Here is a 22,433-nt window from a genome sequence, read left to right as displayed (position 1 = left end):
CATCCCACAGAGGAAGGGCCATACAGTTGTAACCAGGACCAGCTCCATGGAGCTGTGAGGGCTGGTTAAAGGGGCCTGTTGAACCAAGAGGCAAGATCTTCTCTACCATCAAAAAGGCCTGTATCCAGGATGCAGGAATTTCTGACTCTAGGAACAGGACTCCGCTTAGAATCCTGACCCTTTCAGCCTGCTCTGGTGTGGACACGCCATCAGGCTCCCTCTCATCACTTTGTTCCCACCACTCTTTATCCCGCAGCAGCAGTTCCCACACCCTTCCAAATCACTTGCAAAGTTCATGGCAGAGTCTCCGGAAGGGGAGAGCTATGTCTTCATGGAAACACTGATGTGGCTCTGCTGGGGAGCGATGGACTTAATCAAGATCAAAGTTTTCCCGGGAGCTGTTGATGATGAATTTAGAAACACATGCTGTTGTTCCCTGGTATCTTTAGCAATGAAGTCAAAGTGTTTTTTTTTTTTCCCCCCACTGCTTATCATCTGAGATCTTGCTGGAGGTGCAGGAAATCTTACATTTAAAAGGAGGTCCCAGGAGCCCACAAGGCTGGGGCGCTTGGGTCTGAAATAGTCAATTATAGGCAATGAGTTCCCATCTCTTGCCTGGGAACACTACCGCCATGTTTTCTGCTGGTCTTTCTCCCCAGAAGTTTCTACAGTTCAGGCTGTTGGTGAATGTGGGACAAAGCCTCAGCTGATTCTGTTTTTGTAGCAGAGAACACACGTCGTGGGATCTGTTCTAGCAGTTCTAGTTTTGGCTGCTCTGTGATTCGCTCTATTTATTCTTGTCCTATTCAGAGTGAGCTCCCCTGGCCTGGTGGCCACAAAGCTGAGAGTCATATTTATGGGCATGAGGTTAGAACTGGGCCACATTCTGTTCACCTAAGTTTATTGATGGAGAGAGTATGGGCAACCCTCCCTATAGTTAGAAGAATGCTAGTCTGATTTTTCACTCATAAACAGTTGCACAAGGCTTGCAAGCATGGAGGGTCCTATAATAATGGCCTCTATGGCCCAGTAACAGGTACCAATGGCAGTCATTTTGCTGGCAACGACTACCACCTCTGAATTTCTCTTTCCAACAGACACAATTTCTCGGGGTTTACTTTGTCTCATCCCAAGAGTTCCTTGCTAATGCCTACGTCTTAGCCGTGCTTCTGTTCCTTGCCCTCCTACTGCAAAGGACATTTCTGCAAGCATCCTACTACGTCGCCATTGAAACTGGAATTAACTTGAGAGGAGCAATACAGGTACTTGAATGATTATTCTTTTCACTTCACAATAAGAACTGCATTATTTGTCCTCATGGACACTCAAGAATGATTCTGCTGTGAATTTATTTTCTGGTTGCCCTTTAACAGTGTTTTGAAACAATAACCATTGACAAGGCAGTGTGACATAGTGGAGAGTGCCTTGGGCTGGTCTTGGGAAATGTAGTAGTTCTATCCCTAGTTCTGCCTTGGACTAGATCTGAGATGTCAACTGCTCAGCCTTGAATGGGATGGACATCACTAATCAATCACAGCACTTTTTCCTGCTGATTGCAAGTGCAGCCTAAGAATCCTTCTATAAATGTTGTTCCAGGGCTCTGTTACCAGACAGTCTTCTTTGGTTACAAAGAAGCATGTTTGACATACCAAGACTAGATAGACTGTAAGATCTATTTGAACTCTTAAATCTTGGGTCATGACAAGAGAGACGTATCCAGCCTGCTAAGTCCCTGGGTCTAGGTTCTTGTTCCTGTCTGCTGTGGCTTCCTTCTCAGAGTCGGTTGAAAGGATGGTCAAGGTCAGGAAGGATTCAGGGCCCCATTAGGCAAGGTGGTGATGAGCCCTAGTGTTTTCATTAGAATTTTGGTTCCACTGTTGGAATGGAGAGACCCAGTGTGATAGTGGTTTAAATAGGATACAAGTTTGTTTTGCACATTTAGTCAGGGCTGATGCGGCAGCTATACAATCATCAGAGACCTTGGCTGCTTCTGTAATGTTGCTTTGCCAGCCTTCTTACTGACTTTGTCTCATGGTTTAATGAGACTATTGAAATTGCCACTATCGTGTCTACATTTAAACTAACAAGAAGAAAGATGGGACAATAGGAAGGAATGCTGCCTTCTTTTCAAATCATGATGCAGAAGTTGCACAGATCCTCTCGCCTCCCACTGGGGAGAAATTGGCCACATGGCTATACCTAGAGAGGCTAGAAAGTGTGGTCTTTATTCTTTTTCTTTTCTTTTTTTTTTTTTGGCCACACCACGCGGCACGTGGGATCTTAGTTTCCCAACCAGGGATCGAACCTGTGCCCCCTGCAGTGGAAGTGTGGGGTCTTAACCACTGGATCATCAGGGAAGTCCCTGGTCTTTATTCTTGACAGCCATATATGCCCGGCTAGAAATTCTTCTTACAAAAAGAAGAGAATGGACAGTGGGGGACAGCTGGCATATTCTGCCATACCCAGCAATTCCCATGAAGTCAGTAGAACACTAGGAAGTTGTGACTAAATCCCAAAGCCAGCTCATTCTTCAGAAATTTTTCTCAGAATCATGTACATTGATTGGTCCTCTGGGAGCCAGGATCAGAGGCATTGCAGAAAAGGAACTGAGAGGAGAAGGGTATAGCCTGGGCTGGAGACTGTGTCTGGGTCCAAACTCTGGTTATCTTGGTATAGTCCATGTGAGTGGCGCCCCCTGGAGTTGTATAGCGCACAGCTTGTGAAGCTGTCCATCTCCAGTGGTTTTTCATTTCCTCATGAATGTCAACAAGTGAGAATGGTAGAAAGATCCCAGGAAAATGTAAGACCCTCTAAGACTCGTAGGGGTTCAGATCTAGGAGAACCAAGCTATTGCTAGTTCAGAAAACCTCTCTAAAATCCCAAACTCTGTCCAGACCCCTCCAGTGACAGGCAGGCATGTATCACCACAAACAGCAGCCAATTTCATAGTCAAGCAGTTTTGTAATTAAATCTACTTTCTATTTCTGTCATAAATCACACACTAGCCCAATATTTTCCAATTATACTAAAAAAGCCAAATATGTTTTTTTAATGTATTAGCATGTAATCATTTTTATTAAACTGTCTGAATCTTTTGCACGAATTCATTATGTCCCCGAAAGAAAATGCTGGCATTAATTATGGGAGCAAATTAGAAAAAAACTTCTTCCTTTCAGAGATTTACAGAAATTTATAGATAAGGGTTTATGTCTTCATGAGTTTGAGAAGAACCACAGTTCTTGCATGAAAAGTTGTGAAGCAAGATTCCTGTATTATATATAATTTTTGACATATACCAGGTTTCGGTTGTGTAATTCTCTGTATCCTGGTCTTAATAATGCTTTATTTGATAGTTTACTGTATGTTCCTACTTCACTGAAACTAGATTCATTATTATTCTTTAAAGACAAATTGCACATAACTTAGGATGAGCATAGATCTGTCAAAAAATGTCATTGCCATTGTATTAAACCTTACCCATGGTATATATAAACTCGAAAAAGACAGAACAGGTTCATGCTTTAAGCAGACCTGACCCACGAAAAAGCCCGGTTTTACACAAAAGATGAATTAAGGGCTGGGAATCCACCTTGCAACAGAATGCACAGTAGAATTTCATTCAAGAGCAGGCATCCCTAAAAGGAATGCATTTTTCCTTGTTTAAGGGCACAGAGCCTGACAATTGCCATCTTTCTGGGAGGCACAATCACTGCGCACATAGAGCTTTTAGGTTCGGAGTTCACAGGGAGCCATTACCAGGCTGCTCCCCATCTACCCTGGGGAAGTAGAACAAGGTCCTTGGGGTGGCCAGACTCCGGACGGTGCTGGGGCTGATCGACACAAGCATTTGTCTCACAGAAGACCTTCCCAGGCTGAATCCTTGTTTTATTTAAAGGCTCAATTAAGACAGGACTTGGCCCCAGAGCATACCCACTTTCCCAGTTGAAGAAGCCGCATTAAAAGAGATGGCTGCCACCCTTCATCATTTTTATGGCTCTAAAGTGTGTTCTCCACGGACCTCCGGTAAATCAAGAATACAACTGGACGTGAAAATCTGCTTTTAAGATTTAAAAGCTAATTAAGTCCTGTCTCCAAGGGAAGGGCCTTGCTTGCTGGGGAAGTAGCTTGTCATGCTAGCACAGATTCCTCACGTGAATGCTGCCTCTCTGACTTGCTTGAACTATAGTCAAAGCCCTTTACCTCTCTGAGCCTTAGTTACTCCATTTGTAAAACTGGAACAATCACGCAGTGCCCTTTACAGAGCTGCTCTGGGGCTCCATGGGGGAATGTCTGAGAAGCACCTTGCACTTTAGAGACACATGGCACCTGGGGTGGTGATTAGGATATTGATGATGACAAACGTGAAATACTCTGCTCTCATTTCCAGACCAAAATTTACAATAAAATTATGCACCTGTCCACCTCCAACCTATCCATGGGGGAAATGACTGCCGGGCAGATCTGTAACCTGGTAGCCATCGACACCAACCAGCTCATGTGGTTTTTCTTCTTGTGCCCAAACCTCTGGGCTATGCCAGTACAGGTAAGGGATGAGTGCTTTGTTGGGATTTGGGGGACACAAAACCAGAATCCGCTGGTACATGCCCAGTGGCCAGGAGCTCACCATCTTCCATTCCTTGTTTGCCTGTACCTTCTATCCCCTTGGGGTCTGCATGGAGTGTATGCCTGGGTGTCTATACTGTCTTATACTCTGCAAGTGGTCTAGCCATCTCTCTTGATGATCAGAGAAGGCAGTGTCACTAAGACTTTTAAAATGTAGCCAACCTTAAAAAAAAAAGTATAGAATAATCACGTGTGGAACACTTCCACAAACATTAAAAGTTATGTTATAGCAGAGTACTTAATTACGTTGAAAAGTGTTCACGATGTATTTTTAAGCAAAAAGAGTAAGTTAAAAATAGTATTCACAGTGTGCTTCCTGCTAAATTGGAATATACACATGTATATATTTGCACAGATTCACACAGGAAAAAAAAGAACTGAAAGTCCTCGTGGTGGGATTACAAGTGATTTTTATTTTGTTTATGTGTTTCTAAATTCTCCAATAAGCCTGTGTTAATTTTGGAAATCTAAAACATGGCATTCCCTAAAGCCAGGCAACTTTTGGGACTGGCTCTGGAGGAGGCACATTCTCCCCCAACAGTAGAATGAGAATCCCCGGCACGGTTTACCTGACTCTTGGCCTCGTCTGCTCCATCTCTCATCTGGAGCTCTTCCACCACAGAGTCTGTGATTCCTGTCCTGTGCCTGAAGATGAATCTTCACTCTGGTGCTCGGGCCAGAAGCTGAAATCCAAGATCCACTCCCAGAGGGCCTGCAGGCTTCACGGGGGATGCCTGGTATAGCAGAAAGTGTCTGGACTTGGGTGAGGCAGGCTGATTCAAGTACTTAACCTATCTGAGCCTCGGTTTCCTCATCTGGGAAAAGAGGATGATTCCTACCCTCTGGAGGTGTTCTGATGATTCAATTAGATAACGTAAGCAAAGCACCAAGCACAGTGCCTGGCATAGAGTGGTCACTAAGTAAACATCAGAGCCCTCTAACTTGCTCACTTTGATGTAAGAACTTTACCAATCCAGAATCCGTTGCTTCTTGGGATGTAGATTCCATAAACCTTAATCTAAAGTGATTTTTATTGGTCTTCCTTACCTGTAAAGTTTATGTGTAAGAGACACTAAAGAAAAACAGAAGGAGAGGCTTGCATAGGGAGGCAGCTAGACAAGATTGGATGTAGGGCAGGAAATCTGATGGTCCTTTTTACGGGAACAGCCACATACACCATTCCCTGTTACCACTGACCAACACCCAGATCCCTGTGGCCCCCTCCACTCTGCCAAGATGGATCAGTGACTACAGAAGCTATAGAAGGGCCTGGAGAGCTCATCTAATACAGTCACAGCCTTTTATTGTTTCTCTTGTGTTCCCTCGAACAACCCGTTTTGGAAGATTTTGTCCACCAGACCTGCTGCATTGTTATGGTTACTATTATTTTATTTTTAAAATTTTATTTATTTATTTATTTATTTATTTATTTATTTTTATCTTTTTTTTTTTGGCTGCGTTGGGTCTTTGTTGCTGCACATGGGCTTTCTTTAGTTGCGGTGAGCGGGGGCTACTCTTCGTTGCGGTGCGCGGGTCTTCTCAATGCGGTGGCTTCTCTTGTTGTGGAGCACGGGCTCTAGGCACACGGGCTTCAGTAGTTGCGGCACACGGGCTCAGTAGCTGTGGCTCCGGGCTCTAGCGCGCAGGCTCAGCGGTTGTGGGATCTTCCTGGACCAGGGCTCGAGCCCATGTCCCCTGCATTGGCAGGCAGACTCTTAACCACTGCGCCACCAGGGAAGTCCCTGGTTACTATCATTAATAGTGTTTATTGCACATGTACCATTGCTAACAAACCTAATAGCTGATAGCCCCTGCCCTGTGCCTGGCCTGCCCAGCCTGTATCACTTGTGTAATTAACTCTCACAACACGGGGTTGGGGGGGCATGGGGGTGGGAGATTAGGTAAGAATTTTTACCTCCACAAAGTACTTACCTTTCCTTATTTATCATGAAGTATCATTTGATTTTCTGTTTTAATTCCTCAAAGACTGTACCTTTGCCCTTATAGCTTTGACCAGCCCTCAAGACACAGTGTTACCACCGGAATTGATACAATTCCTTCGACCAGGTCAGGATTCCATGTGCAGCCTGGCTGGCCACAGGGCGCTGGAGGCTTTTGATGGTATTGAAATTAGCTCAGGAGCCCCTGTTCCTTTGTCCCCAGGGGCTCTCCCTGATTTGTCATCTTTTTTATTCACATATACTTTTTTAAATAACAGTTTTATTGAGATATAATTCACCCATTTAAAGTGTACAATTCACTTCAGCATGTTTACAGAGTTGTGCAACATCATCACAATTTTAGAACACTCTCATCACCCCAAAAAGAAACCCACGTCCACTGGCAGTCACTCCTCATCCCTGCCCCCAGCTCTAAGCAACCACTGATCTACATATACTTTTGAAAACCTAATGAAACTTTCTTCTCAGAAAAACAAATGTGCATTCACACATTTTGCCTACAATTTAAGGGGCTTTGTGGGCCCCCTGAAGCTTATTGGCAACCATGTCAAAGAACGTGGCCATAGTGAGGACCTCTGTGCTTCCTCATCCCATGGGCATCAGAGGCCCAGAGAGGGCGGGGACCTTACCCTGGGCCACACAGTGAGCTGGTAGCAGCACCATACCCAGGTATCGCCTTTCTGTGGTTCCCTAGTGACAGAGGTCCCATGAGGCTTGTTTGTTTGTTTTTAAGAAGGAGGGTCAGGGACTTCCCTGGTGGCCCAGTAGTTAAGACTTCACCTTCCAATGCAGGGGGTGCTGGTTTGATCCCTGCGATCCCTGGTGGAGGAGCTAAGATCCCACATGCTTGGCAGCCAAAAAACCAAAACGTAAACAACAGAAGCAATATTGTACCAAATTCAATAAAGACGTTAAAAATGGTCCATGTCAAAAAAAGATCTTTAAAAAAGGGTCAGCCACCGTGTCTCCAGCTAAGTGTCAGGCACTATTCTAGGTTCTTATCATATATATGTTCATTTAATCTTCACAACAGTCCTGATAAGGGGGCAATTAAAATCACCATTTTAAAAATGAAGATGCTGAGATTCAAGATTGCACTGCCAGTAAATGCTGGGACTGCATTCAAACTCGGCTGCAGACTCCTGGGACTGTGATCTCCCCACCACTGCAAGAGATTGCTTTCCTAGCCTGAGACTAGGAGATAAAATAGTCCTTTTATTCCCCACACTTGCTTTGCACACTCAGAATCCCTGATTTCTGGTATGTTCTCTCACAGGGTCCTTTCAGACCCCTGCAGAAGGGCAGAGGAGGCAGAAGGGTCTGGGGAGCATGACAAAGGGTGGTTGAAGTGTGAAGAGGAGGCTGGTGGCAGTAGAAGTCACATCCCCAGCTCTTGCCCCAGCAGCTGCCAGCCTTGGAGGTGGTGGGCGTGCAGACACCGACCCCCAGCAGGGGCCCTGGCGGTGACTCTGGCAGTGCTCTGAGAGCTTCCCTGGTATCCTGCTCTACCCAAGCTGCTAAACAACACCCCGACTGCCTCCAAATGAGGACAGCTAATGGAAAGAGTGGATGCCAGGGATAATTTTCCAGAAGGATGATGGGAGTGGGGGCCAGCAAGAGTAGGAAGGTTTTTCATCTCCTAATGTGCTCCTCTGCCCATCCATGCCAGCCAGCATTTAACATCAGTTAAACACTGGGAGGCAGGTGGTAAAGGGGTCATTTACCAGCCCCCTAGGAACCTGCTAATGCAGGAGGCATTCTCTAACTAATAGACATAACAGAGACACCCACCCACTCTTTGGCCCTTGAGATGGTGCAGGAGCTTAGTGCCAATTTGGTGTAGGGCTCAGGGAGTGCAGGGCCAACCCAGACACACTTTTTGTTTTCAATTAAGGAAGACAGCACATCTGTTCCTCTAGAATAAGACCTGAATTTAGAAGCGTCTGCCTTTGAAGGCGACCTGAGAAATTGTCATCTTGATGCTTTGGGGGCTGGCAAGAGTAATTTATACTTCTCATAAATATTCAGAAGCCAGCTGTCATTTACATAAAGCTAGAAACAGAATGAATTCTCTTTTTAGAGGATACCTACCAGATTCACTAAAAATTAAAGACACCAGGAGCATAAGGATGAAAAGTAAACTCTTAGACCCTGGACTGGTTTTGTCTGGCGTGGATGCAGCTATTTTGCCCCTTTGCTCACGTATCACTTTTTTCCAATGAGAGTGAACCATCAGCCTTGAAAACCAGCAAACAGAACAAAAGGTGCTGTCACTCACTGTGCAAACTCAGCTCTTAGACCTCCATCTGGAAAGTAGACATGGAGAGAGTTAATGCCTCAGCCAGCCTTGCAGATAAATGCAGTTAGTTACCAGCCCAGAAATTCTCTGCTTGTGTGAGAGCCCATCATGTTAATCCCTCCTTCTGAAACTGCTTTGTAACACCTCCTCCTCTTTCCCCCAAGAAAGTTTTGAAAGCTGGACACCAAGGCATGTCCCACTTTAGGGCACTGGGATACGGGGTGGGGGGGGGGGTTGCCAATACCCCCTGGCAGGGAAGCCCCCAGATCAAAGGGAACTCATTCCCATGACCCTCCCTCAGATCATCGTGGGTGTGATTCTCCTTTACTACATCCTTGGAATCAGTGCCTTAATTGGAGCAGCTGTCATCATTCTGCTGGCTCCAGTCCAGTATTTTGTGGCCACCAAGCTCTCCCAGGCCCAGCGGAGCACACTAGTAAGTATCTGCAGGTGTGCATGCGCCCCCTTTTCCCATCCTTCCCCCATACTGCTCCCTCTCCCCTTACATTAGTGGGTCTCCTCACTCTTCCCCCAGATGTCACCAAACAGTGCCCCCCACATACATCCACACTACGATTGACCTTAAGCAGGTCACTTCAGCTGTCCAGGCCTCGGTTTCTTTGTGAAATGGGATTAATGGAGCATCCCCGAGGAGACGGAGGCTGGGCGTAGGCTGTAAAATGGTGAGGGCATTGACTCACCTCCTTCCTCTTGGGTGGGATGGGGGCAAAAGAAACCCTTCTCTGACTCAGTGACTCCTGGCAGGAGTATTCCAACGAGAGGCTGAAGCAGACCAACGAGATGCTCCGTGGCATCAAGCTGCTCAAGCTGTACGCCTGGGAGAACATCTTCCGCACGCTGGTGGAGGTGACCCGCAAGAAGGAGATGACCAGCCTCAGGGCCTTCGCCGTCTACACCTCCATCTCCAGTGAGTCCCCCGCAACCAGCCAGCCCTGTGTGCTGCTGCCTACATGCCAGGATAGGGTGCCACGGCTGGGGGAGGAGGTAAGGGTGGCAGAAGCGGGAGACTTTGGGAATCATCCCATCCAGGAGAGCCTCAAACTGTCTCTTGTAGCAGAGCTGCCAGAAATCAGTGTTCTTCTGTCATTTATCGAGCAAACGTATTGAGAGCCTGCAGGGCCCTGGGCTGGCCCTCAAGGTACAGTGATGAGAAAGACAGATGTGGTCTTTGATGTCTTATTAAGCTGATATGTTATTGAGAGGCAGCAATAAATGAATAAATAACAGCAGTTTTGAATTCTCCCAAGTCTGAGGACTTCTTGTCAATAAGTCAGACTGAGCTGCCAGTGCCTTAAGGAAGCTACAAGGAAGCTTTCATCTACCTGGGGCCATGAGAGGTAGAAAATTTCTCTTTAAAGAACAAAAGCTCAAGCTTGAGGTACTCACAGGTGTAGGGACTGAATTTACATTAACCAAGTGGTTTGGGAACCCCAAGCCCCAAAAATAGAGAAAAAAAGACCAAAACTGGTAAAACTCCTATGGTCCCAGAAGACACGCATATTAAAACCATTTTCCAGAGAGCATAGGACTCCAGTGGCAAATACTCATGTTAAACAATGAGCTGATAATAAAGGAATAAAAATCCTCCAGAAAAGATGTACCACCAGAGTGAGAGTCAGCAAACAGGAGAATTAGTTCCTCAATACCTCGAGATGATAGAATAGTCTGAAAGAAATAATAAAATAAGTGCGTTAAAGGGAACTCCCTGGCAGTCCAGTGGTTAGGACTCAGTGCTTTCACTGCTGAGTGCCCGGGTTTGATCCCTGGTCAGGGAACTAAGATCCCACAAGCTGCACGGCATGACCAAAAAACAAAACAAAATAAAACCAACAAAATAAGTGTGTTAAAATAATTAAAGGAAGGCACAAGGCAAAACAGCAAAAAGAAAGCCAAAAGAACTTCTAAAAATTAAAAGTTTAGTTATTGAAATTAATTCAGCTGGCCCCCTGGTCAGAGTGGGCATATACAGGTCAGGTGATGGATGGAGTCCTGGCCCAAGTTTATCTCACAGTTGGTCTAGTGGTTCCATGGATCCACCCCTTTGTGGTTACTGCCCAAGTGCATAATTGGGATGTAGATATTTAGCAGCTAGGAAACCCCATTCTGATTCCCTGATCTATCCAGTTTAAGAGCCATTTTGGTAGGAAGGGCCAAGAGGAAGCCCCAAGAGAGAAAAAAATAAAAAAGAAACAAAAAACAACTCAGTGTACAGGTTAAATGAATTAACATAGCTGAAGAGAGAATTTGTGAATAAAAAGATAGATCTGTGGAAATTACACAGAATGTGGCAAGGAGAGATAAATGGAAAATGTTTTTGTAAGTTGGGAGAACCATTTTACAGATGGGAAATTGAGGCCCAGAGGGGGACATCTTCCTGAGGTCACTTCTGAGGTTAATGGCTTGGCTCAGACTAGATCCTCTAGAATCTCTTAGACTCCCAGCCTCATGCTGTTTTCCACCGAGAGCCAGGAACCTAAGTGGGGTGAAGAAAACTGCGGGCACAATGGGCACCATTTTCAGGCTATTGTCCCTGAATAGAAGAGAAACAACCCAGCATGGGCTCTGACGGGAGTGGGAAATAGGGAAGGAAATTAAGAGAGGTAGACACTACGACTACCCCCTGCTCCAGCTGAAGTTGGTTCTCTTGGTGGGGCAGGAAGAGACACACCTGTGGGCATGGCAGTGCTGGGCAGCAGTGGAGGGTGCACCAGATGTGTCTCCCAGAGAGGTACATGGAGAATGAGGTGGTCCTTCAGGTCATCTGTGTGTTCCTGGCAGTCACGTTGCCTAGCAAGAGGGTCTGGTGGGGTCAAGTGGCCAGCATCCAACCTGAAGGTTCTCACAAGGTGGGGCTTGCACGGAGCACTTCCTTGTGTCCGGTCAGACCATGGTGTCCTGGTCCAGGCACCAGTGGCCAGGCCACCCACCATCATGGCACCAGCCACAGCACCCTTCTGCAGAAAATCCTGCTAAGAGCTGATTTTCTCAGAATGGAGCGATGAGCATGGCAGTCTTCCTAGATTCTTCACCAAGACACTCCAGGTTCCTCAGCCGTGACCTTGTGTCCTCCAAGCACCCCTGGGCTGAGCACTTGATAGGACAGGAGAAATTAGGCAGGAGCCTCTGGGGAGCTCAGAGAAACCAGTGTCCACACCCTAGGCCCTCTTCAGCCTCTCTGTCAGCTCTGCCTACCCCTGAGCCTGGTCGTGGTAACAGTAACCTCATGCTGTGTACAGACCCGTGAGTTACAGACACCTAGCTTCCAGACACCCCATCAGGCGGAACAGCTGCCGAGGTGGGGGAGGTCTTCCGCCTCTCGGCAATAACGTGGCAGGGTGGAGTAGGGCGGGCTCACTGTTGATACGACGGGAGAGAGGGAAGGGAAGCCGTAAGGAAATTGGGAGCACTGGGTCCCCAAGATTCCTGACAGCAAAGTAGGGACAGCCTCTGGTCCTACAGGTGGGGGCAGGTGGCAGCTACTTTGCTTCTAAGAGATGTATGCTTATTTCCTGCAATCCAAACTTCAACCTGCTGGGACATGTTTCCTATGTAAACAACATCATAAGATGCCTAGGTTCCCAGGCTAGTCCACTAAGCCTGTCTAGTAGGTGCTTTTTGTCCTATGGGACCCCCAGAAGACTAGCCATGGCTTTGTGAAGGGTCCGGAGCCAGGATGACCTGGGGCAAGGAGGCTCTGTGTTGTCAAGAGCTGAGATGACAATGGCTCTGGAGCTAAACAGGGGTCTCCCCAGGGCCCCTCACCTGTCCAGTACTTGGTGACCTAGAGAGGTAAACAGAGCAGCCCAGGCTGGTCCCTGGAAGAGGGCAGAGAGGAGGAAGGGGAAGAGCCCTCCGGGAGAGAGAGCTTTGAAAGCCAAGTGCTATTTGCTTTGTGTTCGCCCTTCCTGGGATGGGTTTCTTTGTGTTGGTCGGCAATGGGATGGGGAGAGACAGGGTGTTCGGGTGAGGGCACTGCCAGGCTGCAGTTACATGCTTTGAGTGTGTTTTCATTTACCTCCTCCTGGACTTCCTGCCTTCTGCTCTCTGTCACCCAGAATTAGGATACAGGTCATTAGGCTTGAGGTAATGGGGCATCTTTCATTCTCACCTCTGGCACCAGCCATGGGGTCCTGTCGCCGCAAAGGAGGCCTGGAGTCACGTGTCCTGATGGGGCCCATCCTGGTGCTGCCTGCTGGGCTTTCAGTCTGGTCACTGTACACCAGGCAGACTGTCGGGAAGACAAGGTTACCTCTGACACTCTGTCTGATGGTCTCACAGTGGCATCACTGAGAGCTCCTGTTTGTGGAGCCCTGAGCTGGTGCATGGCAGGACAGAGCAAGGGGGTGAAACTGAAATGATACAGTTTCCCTGCCATCAAAATCCAGAATCAGCATTTCCTCTCGAAGAAAAACAGATGTGAGTTACTCAGAGGGCGTTAAGTGAGCCCTGCCCTGTGCTAAGCACTGGGAGGAACGCAAGAGACCAAAAGATGTGCTCCTGTTCTCAAGGAGTTTATACTCTGCTAAGAAGTCAGAGCTAACATATGTGAAACAGTGTGGCAGGGAGCTCTCGACCACGGGGACCTGCTCCATGCTGCTGCCCAGCAAGTCTGACTTCATTTAACCCTCCGAACAACTTTGTGAGGTTTGTAGCACTATTGTCCTATTTTACAGCATGGAAGACTGAGGCTCAGGGAGGTGAAAGGACTCTCTGAGGTCCTCAGCCAATAAATGGCAGAGAACAGAGAAGAAGGAAGCCTGCACGGGCTCAGAGTTCACACGGAGCTTCATGCAAGAGGAGGCGTGGCTGCATCTGCCACAGGCAGGGTTTCAATGAGCAGAAGACAAAGTGGGGAAAAGCTGCGAGCGAGTGCTGTGGTCACTCTCCTTAGAAACCAATTCAACCCTTATTTCCTTGCAGAACCCGCATAGCTCTAGGTGTCCAGTCCAGCCATAAACTTGAGGACAAGCTTCTCAGGGGTGACACAGGAGTCCCAGGCCCTAACTGTCAACCAGTTGACATGCTGCCAGTTCATTCTGTCCTTTGTGCAGCACCCATTCCAGAGCCTCCTGTCTGTGCTAGACTCTCCTGAGGCCCTGGGCATTAGAGAGGAGGCTGCACGGTCCTCAGCCTCGCAGTCTTGTGGGAGACCATGCCATGAACAGGGGCCGTGCCTGTGGTTAGAGCCACAGGGTCAGTTCTGAATCCCCCGTGTTCTCTTTCATGGTGCACACCTGGCCCTGGCCTCTTTTATTTCTTTCGTTCCCTTATCTAATAAATGTTTACTAAGCACTCACTATGTGTCAAGCCCTATGCCAGGCCTGGGGGATGCGGCAGGCTGCTCACCGTCTAGTAGGGAAGCCAGACGGGCACCTGTGTCGTGAGTGACAGGAACAGAAAGTGGGATCCATCAGAGTGGCACCAAACCTCGTCATAGGGGTGGTGGGTGTCCAGGAAGCCTTGTGCTAGGTGAAACCCATTGCTGATGCCCAGAGGATCACATGTCAGCCAAGTGAGGGGAAGAATGTTCCAGGCACAAAGGCCTAAAGGTGAAAAGGATGACGGGTGTGTTCAAGACTCGAGTATGTCACGGTGAGGAGAGGGTAACAAGACCAGATCATGCAGGACCTTGTGTGCTGGCTCTTCTCCTGAAGCAGAAGAGGCACTGAAGGATTTTAAAGGAAAGGTGGGTCTGCCATCTCTTCCAGTGTTCTGTGGTCAGGAGTCTTCCCTCTTCCCACTTGGGTCTGAACCACAGTCAGGTGGTTCACATCAAATGAATGTGACTGGCCTCATGCTATGTTTTGAAAAGCAAAATACAAGCCCCCAAGCTTGGATGGAGGTGTGGGGTGGGCAGGATGGTGCCTGTGAACCCCATTCACAGGGCACCCAGCACCCGCCCCTTCCCGCAACCCAGGGCCTGGCTATTCTTGGCGAGTCTCATGCTCCCTCTCTCCTCCTCGGCGGAGGCCCTGACTCAGAATGGCCAGTGTGCGGGGACAAGGAGACCTCCAGCCCTGGTGCCCCTTCCTTCTCCGGCTTCTCTGAACCTCAGCGTCTGCCCTTCCTTCCACCAGCCGGTGCAGCCACAGTGGGTTGCTGATGCATAGCCTGGCGGGGGGTTTGGGTGTCTGAGGGGGAGCTGGAAGCCACCATCGGTGTGGCTGTGAGCCTCCTGCCTCGCTTCCGCCGCCTCCAGCGCCGGGCACACCACTGCCTACTTTCCTTCCCCCTGCTGACTTCAGACTGACTACCGGGCTGAATAGCTCTGTTCACTTCGAAATGCCTTTCCCCTCCTACAGGTGCAGCCTGCAGTTACTGTGAGCTGGCAGCTCCTCCCCCGGCCCTGGGTAGGGGAGGGGGTGAAGTTAACCAGAGGCACAAATGGCTCACTGTGCCTTCCCATGCATGGCTTCTGAAATATTTATCAATGTTTTGCAAATGAAAAGCTCCTGCTATTGCAGTGCGGGGTGGGGACTGCCACCCACAAGGCCAGGCAGCATTCCTTGGCCAAAGCCCAGAGGGCGGGGGAGCAGGTGATCTGAGCCCTGCTTTGTTATCAGTTAATCTGTTGTTTTGTTTTGTTTGGGGGGTATGAAAAGCTGACACAGTTGTTCACTACGGAACCCCCAGAACACAACACAATGCCTGGGAACAGAGGAGACCCTCAAAAAAGAATTTCTGAATGAATTATTTCTTAAAGGTTGGAGGGGCAGTATTAAACCAATAGGTACCCTTATCTCTACTCCATTACAAAAAGGCTTTCCCTCTTGAAGGTGGCCTTTCTGAGCTGCCTACATGCAACTAAACTTTTCCATAACGGCATCACACTCACACGTCGTTTCATAATCTTCTGCTTCCACTTAGTGTTATTTAACAGTATTCCCTACTCCCTAACATTCAAGAGTTGCGCACTGTCATGTCCTTCTTTTTTAAATTTTTTTCCTAGATCAAATCTAAGTGAGTCAGCCCACCCCATGCCAAAGTTGGAGAGAAATCTATTCTTGGTTATATTTCCCACTCCTCCACCGCCTTTAATGTCCCATTGGCCCTTAAGTGGTTCAGGAAAATGGAGGCAAGTTCTCAGGTCTTCCAGCCATGACAGCTGGGATGCCCAGCTGCCTTCCCTCCCCACCGCACCCCTCCCTCAACTCAGGCACAGAGGTGTCTGCTGAGCCTGGAGAGATGCCAGAGCCTGCAGCATCCCGGGCCCCCCACTCTCTGGCACTGACATCCCCAGTTCCAGCCATGTTTACCCCAGACCCTAATGGGGTGATTTTCAGAGAGGCCTTTAAAACACAAGCAGCTGATGAGTCTATTCCCCCAGCACCCACCCCGAAGGGGACCCAGAGCTCTCTGTACAAAGCCCATCCCTCCAGAAGAGGATGAGGACAATGGAAAATAACATTTTCATTCTTTAGCATCTCCATACAACAGCCAGAACAGGACAGAAGTTAATTATATTATGTGCATTCTCCATGTTGCTGCGTCAGCTTTGGAATGCTCCTTTTCAGTTTTATGTATAGCTTGTCTCACTCCTCAAAGGAGTTCAGGCAGCTGCAAGAATAAGGACAATAAAATAGAAAAAAAAAAAAAAATTTCAAAAAATCACGACCAGGGAAAACATGCAGAAGAACAAAATGTCAATTGTCACACATTTCCCGACTGCAGAATCTCCCTGGAGTTGCTTTCCCTCATTTACTAAAACAGCTGCTCCTGTTAGATGTTTCTAGTTTACTTCGTTTCAGTGGTTCGTTGCTGTGGCTGTGGTTTTTGTTTTGCTGTGACAGTGCTGCAGCTAACACCATCTTGCTGAGGGCTTTGTGCTTCTCTTGAGTGATTATTCAGGATAAATTTCCAGGAGAGGGATTATAGGATCAGAAGTATGAACTTCTGTGCAGCTCTAGCTACAACGCACCAGATTGCTTTCTGAGCGAGTTGTACCAATTTATAATCGAACTTCCAAGCCTATTCTTTAGCTGAGAGTTGAGCCCCCGTGTGTGTGGGAGGGGTCTTGGCCTGGGGCAGGGGCCGAGGTGGGGTGCACAGGTACCTTTTGACAGGATGGGCAGGAGAGGAACAGAAGGTGGCCCCTGCCTGAGGGAGCTCCCTGGAGGAACTGCCTTGGAGGGGAGGGGCGAGGCTACCTGTCTTTACAGCTTCATGGTTGGTGATGGTCAGTGGCCCAGGCCTGATGGACATCCTCCTCTCCCTCCCTCTCCCCAGCCAGTGATGGCCATGCTGTGTCCTGTCTCCCAGATCTGGGTTCCTTATGCTGTGGGAAAACCAATAATGCTTATCCTGCCCCCTTCAGTACGAGAGGGCTGTGAGGGAGGGCTGTGGCATTGAGGTGGGCACCAGGAGACCATGGAACCTTCATCAAGAAGGGCAATTAAATCACCGTCATATGTGTTATTAGTGTTGATAAAAAGCCTTGTGGTCGGAGAGATTGGCAGTGCCCCAAGGGCTCCAGCCATATCTTCTCCATGAGACAGGGAGCCCTCCAATGGCAGGGCGCATAGATTGGGAATTCCCCAAAGATGAGCACAATATCTTTCCTATCTGCTTGGGAACTCCGTATGGGCATGTTCCCTCTTTCCCCGTCCTATAACGTGTCTCCTGGGAGCATAGTTCCTGTCTCCTTCCTCAGACTGGGAGCCCCCTGAGAACAGGGACCACGTTCTTCCACTCCCTTGGGGTTCCACATCTCCAGCACACACCATGTATGTGCTAGCTGGTGCAGGACTCTTGGAGTAAGTAGACAATCAGCTTCTTGGAATGGTGTTGACGGTCTGGAATTCTTCGGAGTGTCAGACACTTCGCCATTCATTAAACAGGGGCCATGTGCACAGGCTCAGCCCTTGGCCTCTGGCTCCTGGCTCCTGGCTCCTCCTTTAATTTGGCTAATGGCAGAACCAGACTCCTTTCTGGGCTGGTCTGGAAGAGGCTCCTGGAAGGAAGGAGGAGGAGGTGGGAAGGTGGCAGCTAGGATGGGCATCTCTTACTCCAGGAGGGCTGCTCTCTCTGGAAGTTCTGGCCTGGGGTCAGGGCACTCTCGGGCATCTCACAGCTTGGACCAGAGGAGCAGGGCTAAGCTAGCAGCCCGTGAGGTATAATACTCAGGTAGCACTGAGGCATCACAGAGGCCTGTTCCCTACATTACCTGCTCTCACCTTGGAGAGAGCCAGAGTATGTGAACAAGTAAGTACAAGTTTACAAAAATCAGGTGAAGAAACCGAGGCTCAGGGAAGGTAAACGATCAGCCCAAGATTACACAGCTTAGAAATAATGGGGACTCCGCCCTTCTCTGATTTTAAGTCCAGACCTCTCTGCTCTTTGGGGTCCCTATGAAGAGTCTGAGGGCCACACTGTGAACAGAATAAGCAGAGGGCCTCTGTTGCAGCAAACCAACTGTCCCACCTGGGCATGGACTCGCAGCCTTAGAGCTAAGGCAGACCCTGCTTCCAGCGGTCCTCAGTCACTAATACCTCAGTGTGAGTGAGTTTGAAATCCTTCCTAAGAGCCATGGGAGACTGGGAAGCTTCTCAGCCTCCGAGTGAGCCTGGCTTGCGGGGATTCAAGGACCAGAGGCAGAGGAAGGTGTAGCAACTTGGTGCCCCCAGAAACACGTGCTGCTGACCTCATGGTTGACCACAGGCTGTCAGCTCTCCAATCCCTTCCCCTGCCACTTCCTCACAGGGCTTTCTTCACACTGTCCACATAGAGCAGAGTAAGAGCATTTCAACCTTTATTTAAAGGCTTAAGTCTCAGAGATGGAGATAAGCGTCCTGAGGGACACACGTTAGGAGCTGGAGGTGCCACAGAGCTAGAGTTCTGCCCAGCTCCACCCCGCAGGCTGGGGAAAGGACCCCAGAGGCTGCCCTGCCTTCAGACCAACCTGGGCAGCTTCATTTCCAGCCGTCTCCTTCCTCCCACTAAACTTCCCCTGTGCTTCCTCCGCAGTTTTCATGAACACGGCCATCCCCATTGCAGCCGTCCTCATCGTAAGTGGATCCTTTCTCTGTCTCCCGGTGGGAGTTGGTTGGGCGGGGTGGGGAAGGCTGTCTGGCGTGAGAGGCGCCCAGGGTTTGGCCTTTCTGCACAAGGGCTTCGGAAGATGGGCTCAGCAGGGGCACTGAGCATAGGGTGCCGGATGGAGAGTCTATATATGCAGTCTGTCCCTTCTCCACTGCCCCACTCCAGGCAAACAGGACCTCCGCCTCCCGGCCTGGAAGACCTGACGCTTAGTCTCTAGAGCAATTAAACTTTCTTTAAAAATAAAAAAACTGCTATCAAACTTCATTATAAAAGTGAAACATGTTTTTGTAGAAATTTTGAGAAATACAGAAGGGAAAGGGCAAAGAGAACTTAAATCACCCATAATCCTACTGGCAACAAATTTAATGTGTTTTTCTCCAGTCTTTTTTTGATTCACAGAATACGGCATTTTTACAAAATTAGGATTGTGCTTCGTATGCAGGTTTATAAACTTCTTTTTAAAATGTAAGAATATGACACGAAGAATTCTCCATGCCATTAAATATGACAATGGTGGTTTTCTAAAGCAATTTTGACCAAAGCTGTGTAGGAGCTGAGCATTGGGGGCCGGCAGTGCACCTCTCAGAAAGGCCACACGCCCACAGCCCCTCACCCAGGGTTCCCATCCCTGGCTTCTGTGACATCCGCAGTTCTTTAAAAAGATGCATGTCTTTCCCCCGGGGCCGGCGTCCCTGAACTGTGGCGAGTTCACAGCCTGTCAGTCACGCTTGGGAATTCACTTTCAACATGATTTATTGAGTTGGTTCCTGGCCTGGTTCCTTGGGGAACTCTGGGTAGCGGAGGCCACAGAGCCAAGCCGGGAACCCGGAGGCTGGGGGGCAGGCGACAGACTACGAGGTGGGTTTGTAAGTATCGTGTTTACATTTTCCGACTGAGGACTACTGTCTGAGAGGGGGCAGAGCTGACCTAACCTGAGGGCTCCTCCCTGGTCATTCCTGGAATGAAGGAGGCAGGGCAGGGAGGGACGGTTCCATGAGATGACTGTGAGGATGGTGGTGTCTCCAACCCAAAGGTCCCCTAGGTCCCCTGCTTCCCGCCTCTCATTTCCTTCCCAGGGCTGAGGGCTGCCAGTGCGGGAGGGGCCCACACGCTGAGTCACGCTCTGCTCTGTCTCATCTGTGCCTCTGTCCGCAGACCTTCGTGGGCCACGTCAGCTTCTTCAAAGAGGCCGACTTCTCCCCCTCGGTAGCCTTTGCCTCCCTCTCCCTCTTCCACATCCTGGTGACGCCACTGTTCCTGCTGTCCAGTGTGGTCCGGTCCACAGTCAAAGCTCTGGTCAGGTGAGAGGAGGGTCCAGCAAGGGCAGTGGTCAGCCCGCTCACGTGTCGGCCCCAGGGCTCACTCTGGTGACTGCTACAACCACAGCTGTTTGGTCCCAGGACATGCCTGCCCGTTGATCTGGGTTTCACTGAAGCTGGTTGTGGTTGGTCAGAGGGACATGGGCCATGTGTAGCTTCCCTCCCTCTAGTCCCTGAGAAGGACTAGCCAACGTGCTTACGTCCTCCACGGAGAGTGTCACCTCCAAGAGAACTCCATAAAAAGAAAAATTCAACGTTGAGCCAAATTTGGTATAACCTCATCAATTCTAACCATTGGTCCTAGTTCTGCCTTCCAGGGCCACACAGAATGAGTGCCATCCCTCCCCCACGTGACAGCCCCTCAGATTTCAGAAGGTATCCCCCAAATCTCGGTCTTCCGCAAGCTGAACACCCCCTGTTCTCTCCACGGGTCTCAGCGCCCTCACAGCCCCGCTCAGTGGAGCAGTTTCCTCCAGGTGCCTGTACACACTGTCCCCAGTTGGCTCGCACTCTGGGAGGCCCCACCTCTGGGCTCTAGAGCCCAGTGGTGACTCTGCCCCTCTCCCAGAGGCATCGCCTTCTTGGGAGTGAAAGCCTGAAGGTAGAAGGCTGAGGCTCTGGCTGGAGAATCCCACAGCTGGAGTGTGAAGATCTCCTTAGGCCTCTGAAACAGCTCCTTGAAAGCAAGGGCCAGTCGTGCCACTGGGGAGAGCTGGCTATGTCCTTTCTCATCACCAATGGGACCAGACAGTAACAAATGTCCTCTGTACCCAAGCCCCTCCAGCCTTGAGGGAAGTGACACCCCTGTCTCGGGGACCCTGGCAAGTCCGAGGCAGCTGGCAGGGAGGGGTAGCTGTTGGAATGAAGTAGCTGATGGAAGGAGGGTCAAGGATGGAAGGGGGCATAACGCAGTAGAACTGTGGTCATAGGAGTATCTGACTAGGGAGTAGCCGGCTGCAAGGGGATTAGCTCCCGTTTCCAGGGTCGGCTATGCTGACTCACTTTTGTTGGCCGTGGCACTGTGACTTCTAATGATCAGCCCTCCTCCCTCACCCGCACCCCAGCCTGTGCTTCTGTGTAGAACCCACAGATTCAAGGATGCTACACCTATGGGAAATCCCTTGCCTGAGTCAGAAGTATTTCTATGTAAACCGTTCTCGTGTCACCATCATCAGGATAGCTAAGGCCTTTTTAAAGAGAGAGACCAGACTCTGGGCTGAAAGTGGGAACAGCACACAGCCTGACGGTTGACCCCAAGGCCAGCTCCTCCCCTCCCCCCCAGCCCTTGTCAAGTCGTGTTGGAACAAGGACAGAGGGGGAAGTGGGCGAGGCTGGCTGTCTGCTCCTGCTGTGGGGAGGGGGTGTCATGCCCAGAACAGAAACAGGGGTGGGGGTGGCCCCAGGCTGTTGGACATTTAAGCAAAAGGTGGGAGAGGGGTACGCGAACAATTCTCAAGATTCCCCAGGCATCTTGCCCACCCCCAGGGATAAGAGAGAATGAATCAAAAGAGTGAAGCTTCTGGAACCTGCTCTGAGTCCATAAGGAAATCCCAGGGGTGGAGAATAGCCTTTTCCTCCATGAATTAGGAATAATACCTCTTCCACACCTCCCCCAGCAAGATCAAATTATATTATGGGGATTAAATTATGTGCTTATGAAGTATTTAACAGTGTTTGACGTATATTACGTGATCAAAAAATACCAGTTGTGGTTGATAACCAATCCTAATCCTAACTAACCTAAAAGTAACTGATAAAGCCCAACATCCTTCAGTCTAATAACTCAAGACTAATCAACTTTAACACTAACCCTAAAACTGGCCAATCCCACCTGATCCACACCCTAACCTACTCCAGCTGACTAGTCGACCCTAACCAGCCTTGGTAACACCTATAGCCCCCCATGGGATGCCCCCTGTCTGTCCCCTCCAGTGCGGGCTTTGTGGGGGCCACACCTGGAACCTGGCATCTTCTCAGAGCTGCTCTCTCAGGCCTCGCCCTCCTCCCCCTCCCCTCCCCTCTGCCCTGGGCAGGGTGAGGGGTGTCTGCACTTCCTCTGCAGCGTGCAGAAGCTGAGCGAGTTCCTGTCCAGCGCAGAGATCCGCGAGGAGCAGTGTGCTGCCCGGGAGCCCGAGCCCCGGGGCCAGGCCAGCAAGTACCAGGCGGTGGTGA

General features: G+C 49.4%; 1 protein-coding gene across 5 annotated transcripts in view; it reads left to right on the top strand.

Annotated features, from left to right (window-relative positions):
- The window catches only part of ABCC8 (ATP binding cassette subfamily C member 8), a 74,564-nt gene that overhangs the window by 20,295 nt on the left and 31,836 nt on the right, over positions 1-22,433 (top strand). For all 5 annotated transcript variants that reach the window (XM_036862611.1, XM_036862609.1, XM_036862612.1 and 2 more), the window contains 7 exons: positions 1,098-1,262; positions 4,388-4,543; positions 9,185-9,319; positions 9,649-9,811; positions 18,868-18,908; positions 20,098-20,243; positions 22,324-22,429. In XM_036862611.1, coding sequence (XP_036718506.1) covers positions 1,098-1,262; positions 4,388-4,543; positions 9,185-9,319; positions 9,649-9,811; positions 18,868-18,908; positions 20,098-20,243; positions 22,324-22,429 — 912 coding nt within the window. The remainder of the gene's footprint in view (positions 1-1,097; positions 1,263-4,387; positions 4,544-9,184; positions 9,320-9,648; positions 9,812-18,867; positions 18,909-20,097; positions 20,244-22,323; positions 22,430-22,433) is intronic.

This window comes from Balaenoptera musculus, chromosome 8, assembly GCF_009873245.2.
Source record: "Balaenoptera musculus isolate JJ_BM4_2016_0621 chromosome 8, mBalMus1.pri.v3, whole genome shotgun sequence".
Lineage (NCBI taxonomy): Eukaryota > Metazoa > Chordata > Mammalia > Artiodactyla > Balaenopteridae > Balaenoptera > Balaenoptera musculus.
This window is presented reverse-complemented; position numbering and strand designations above follow the sequence as displayed.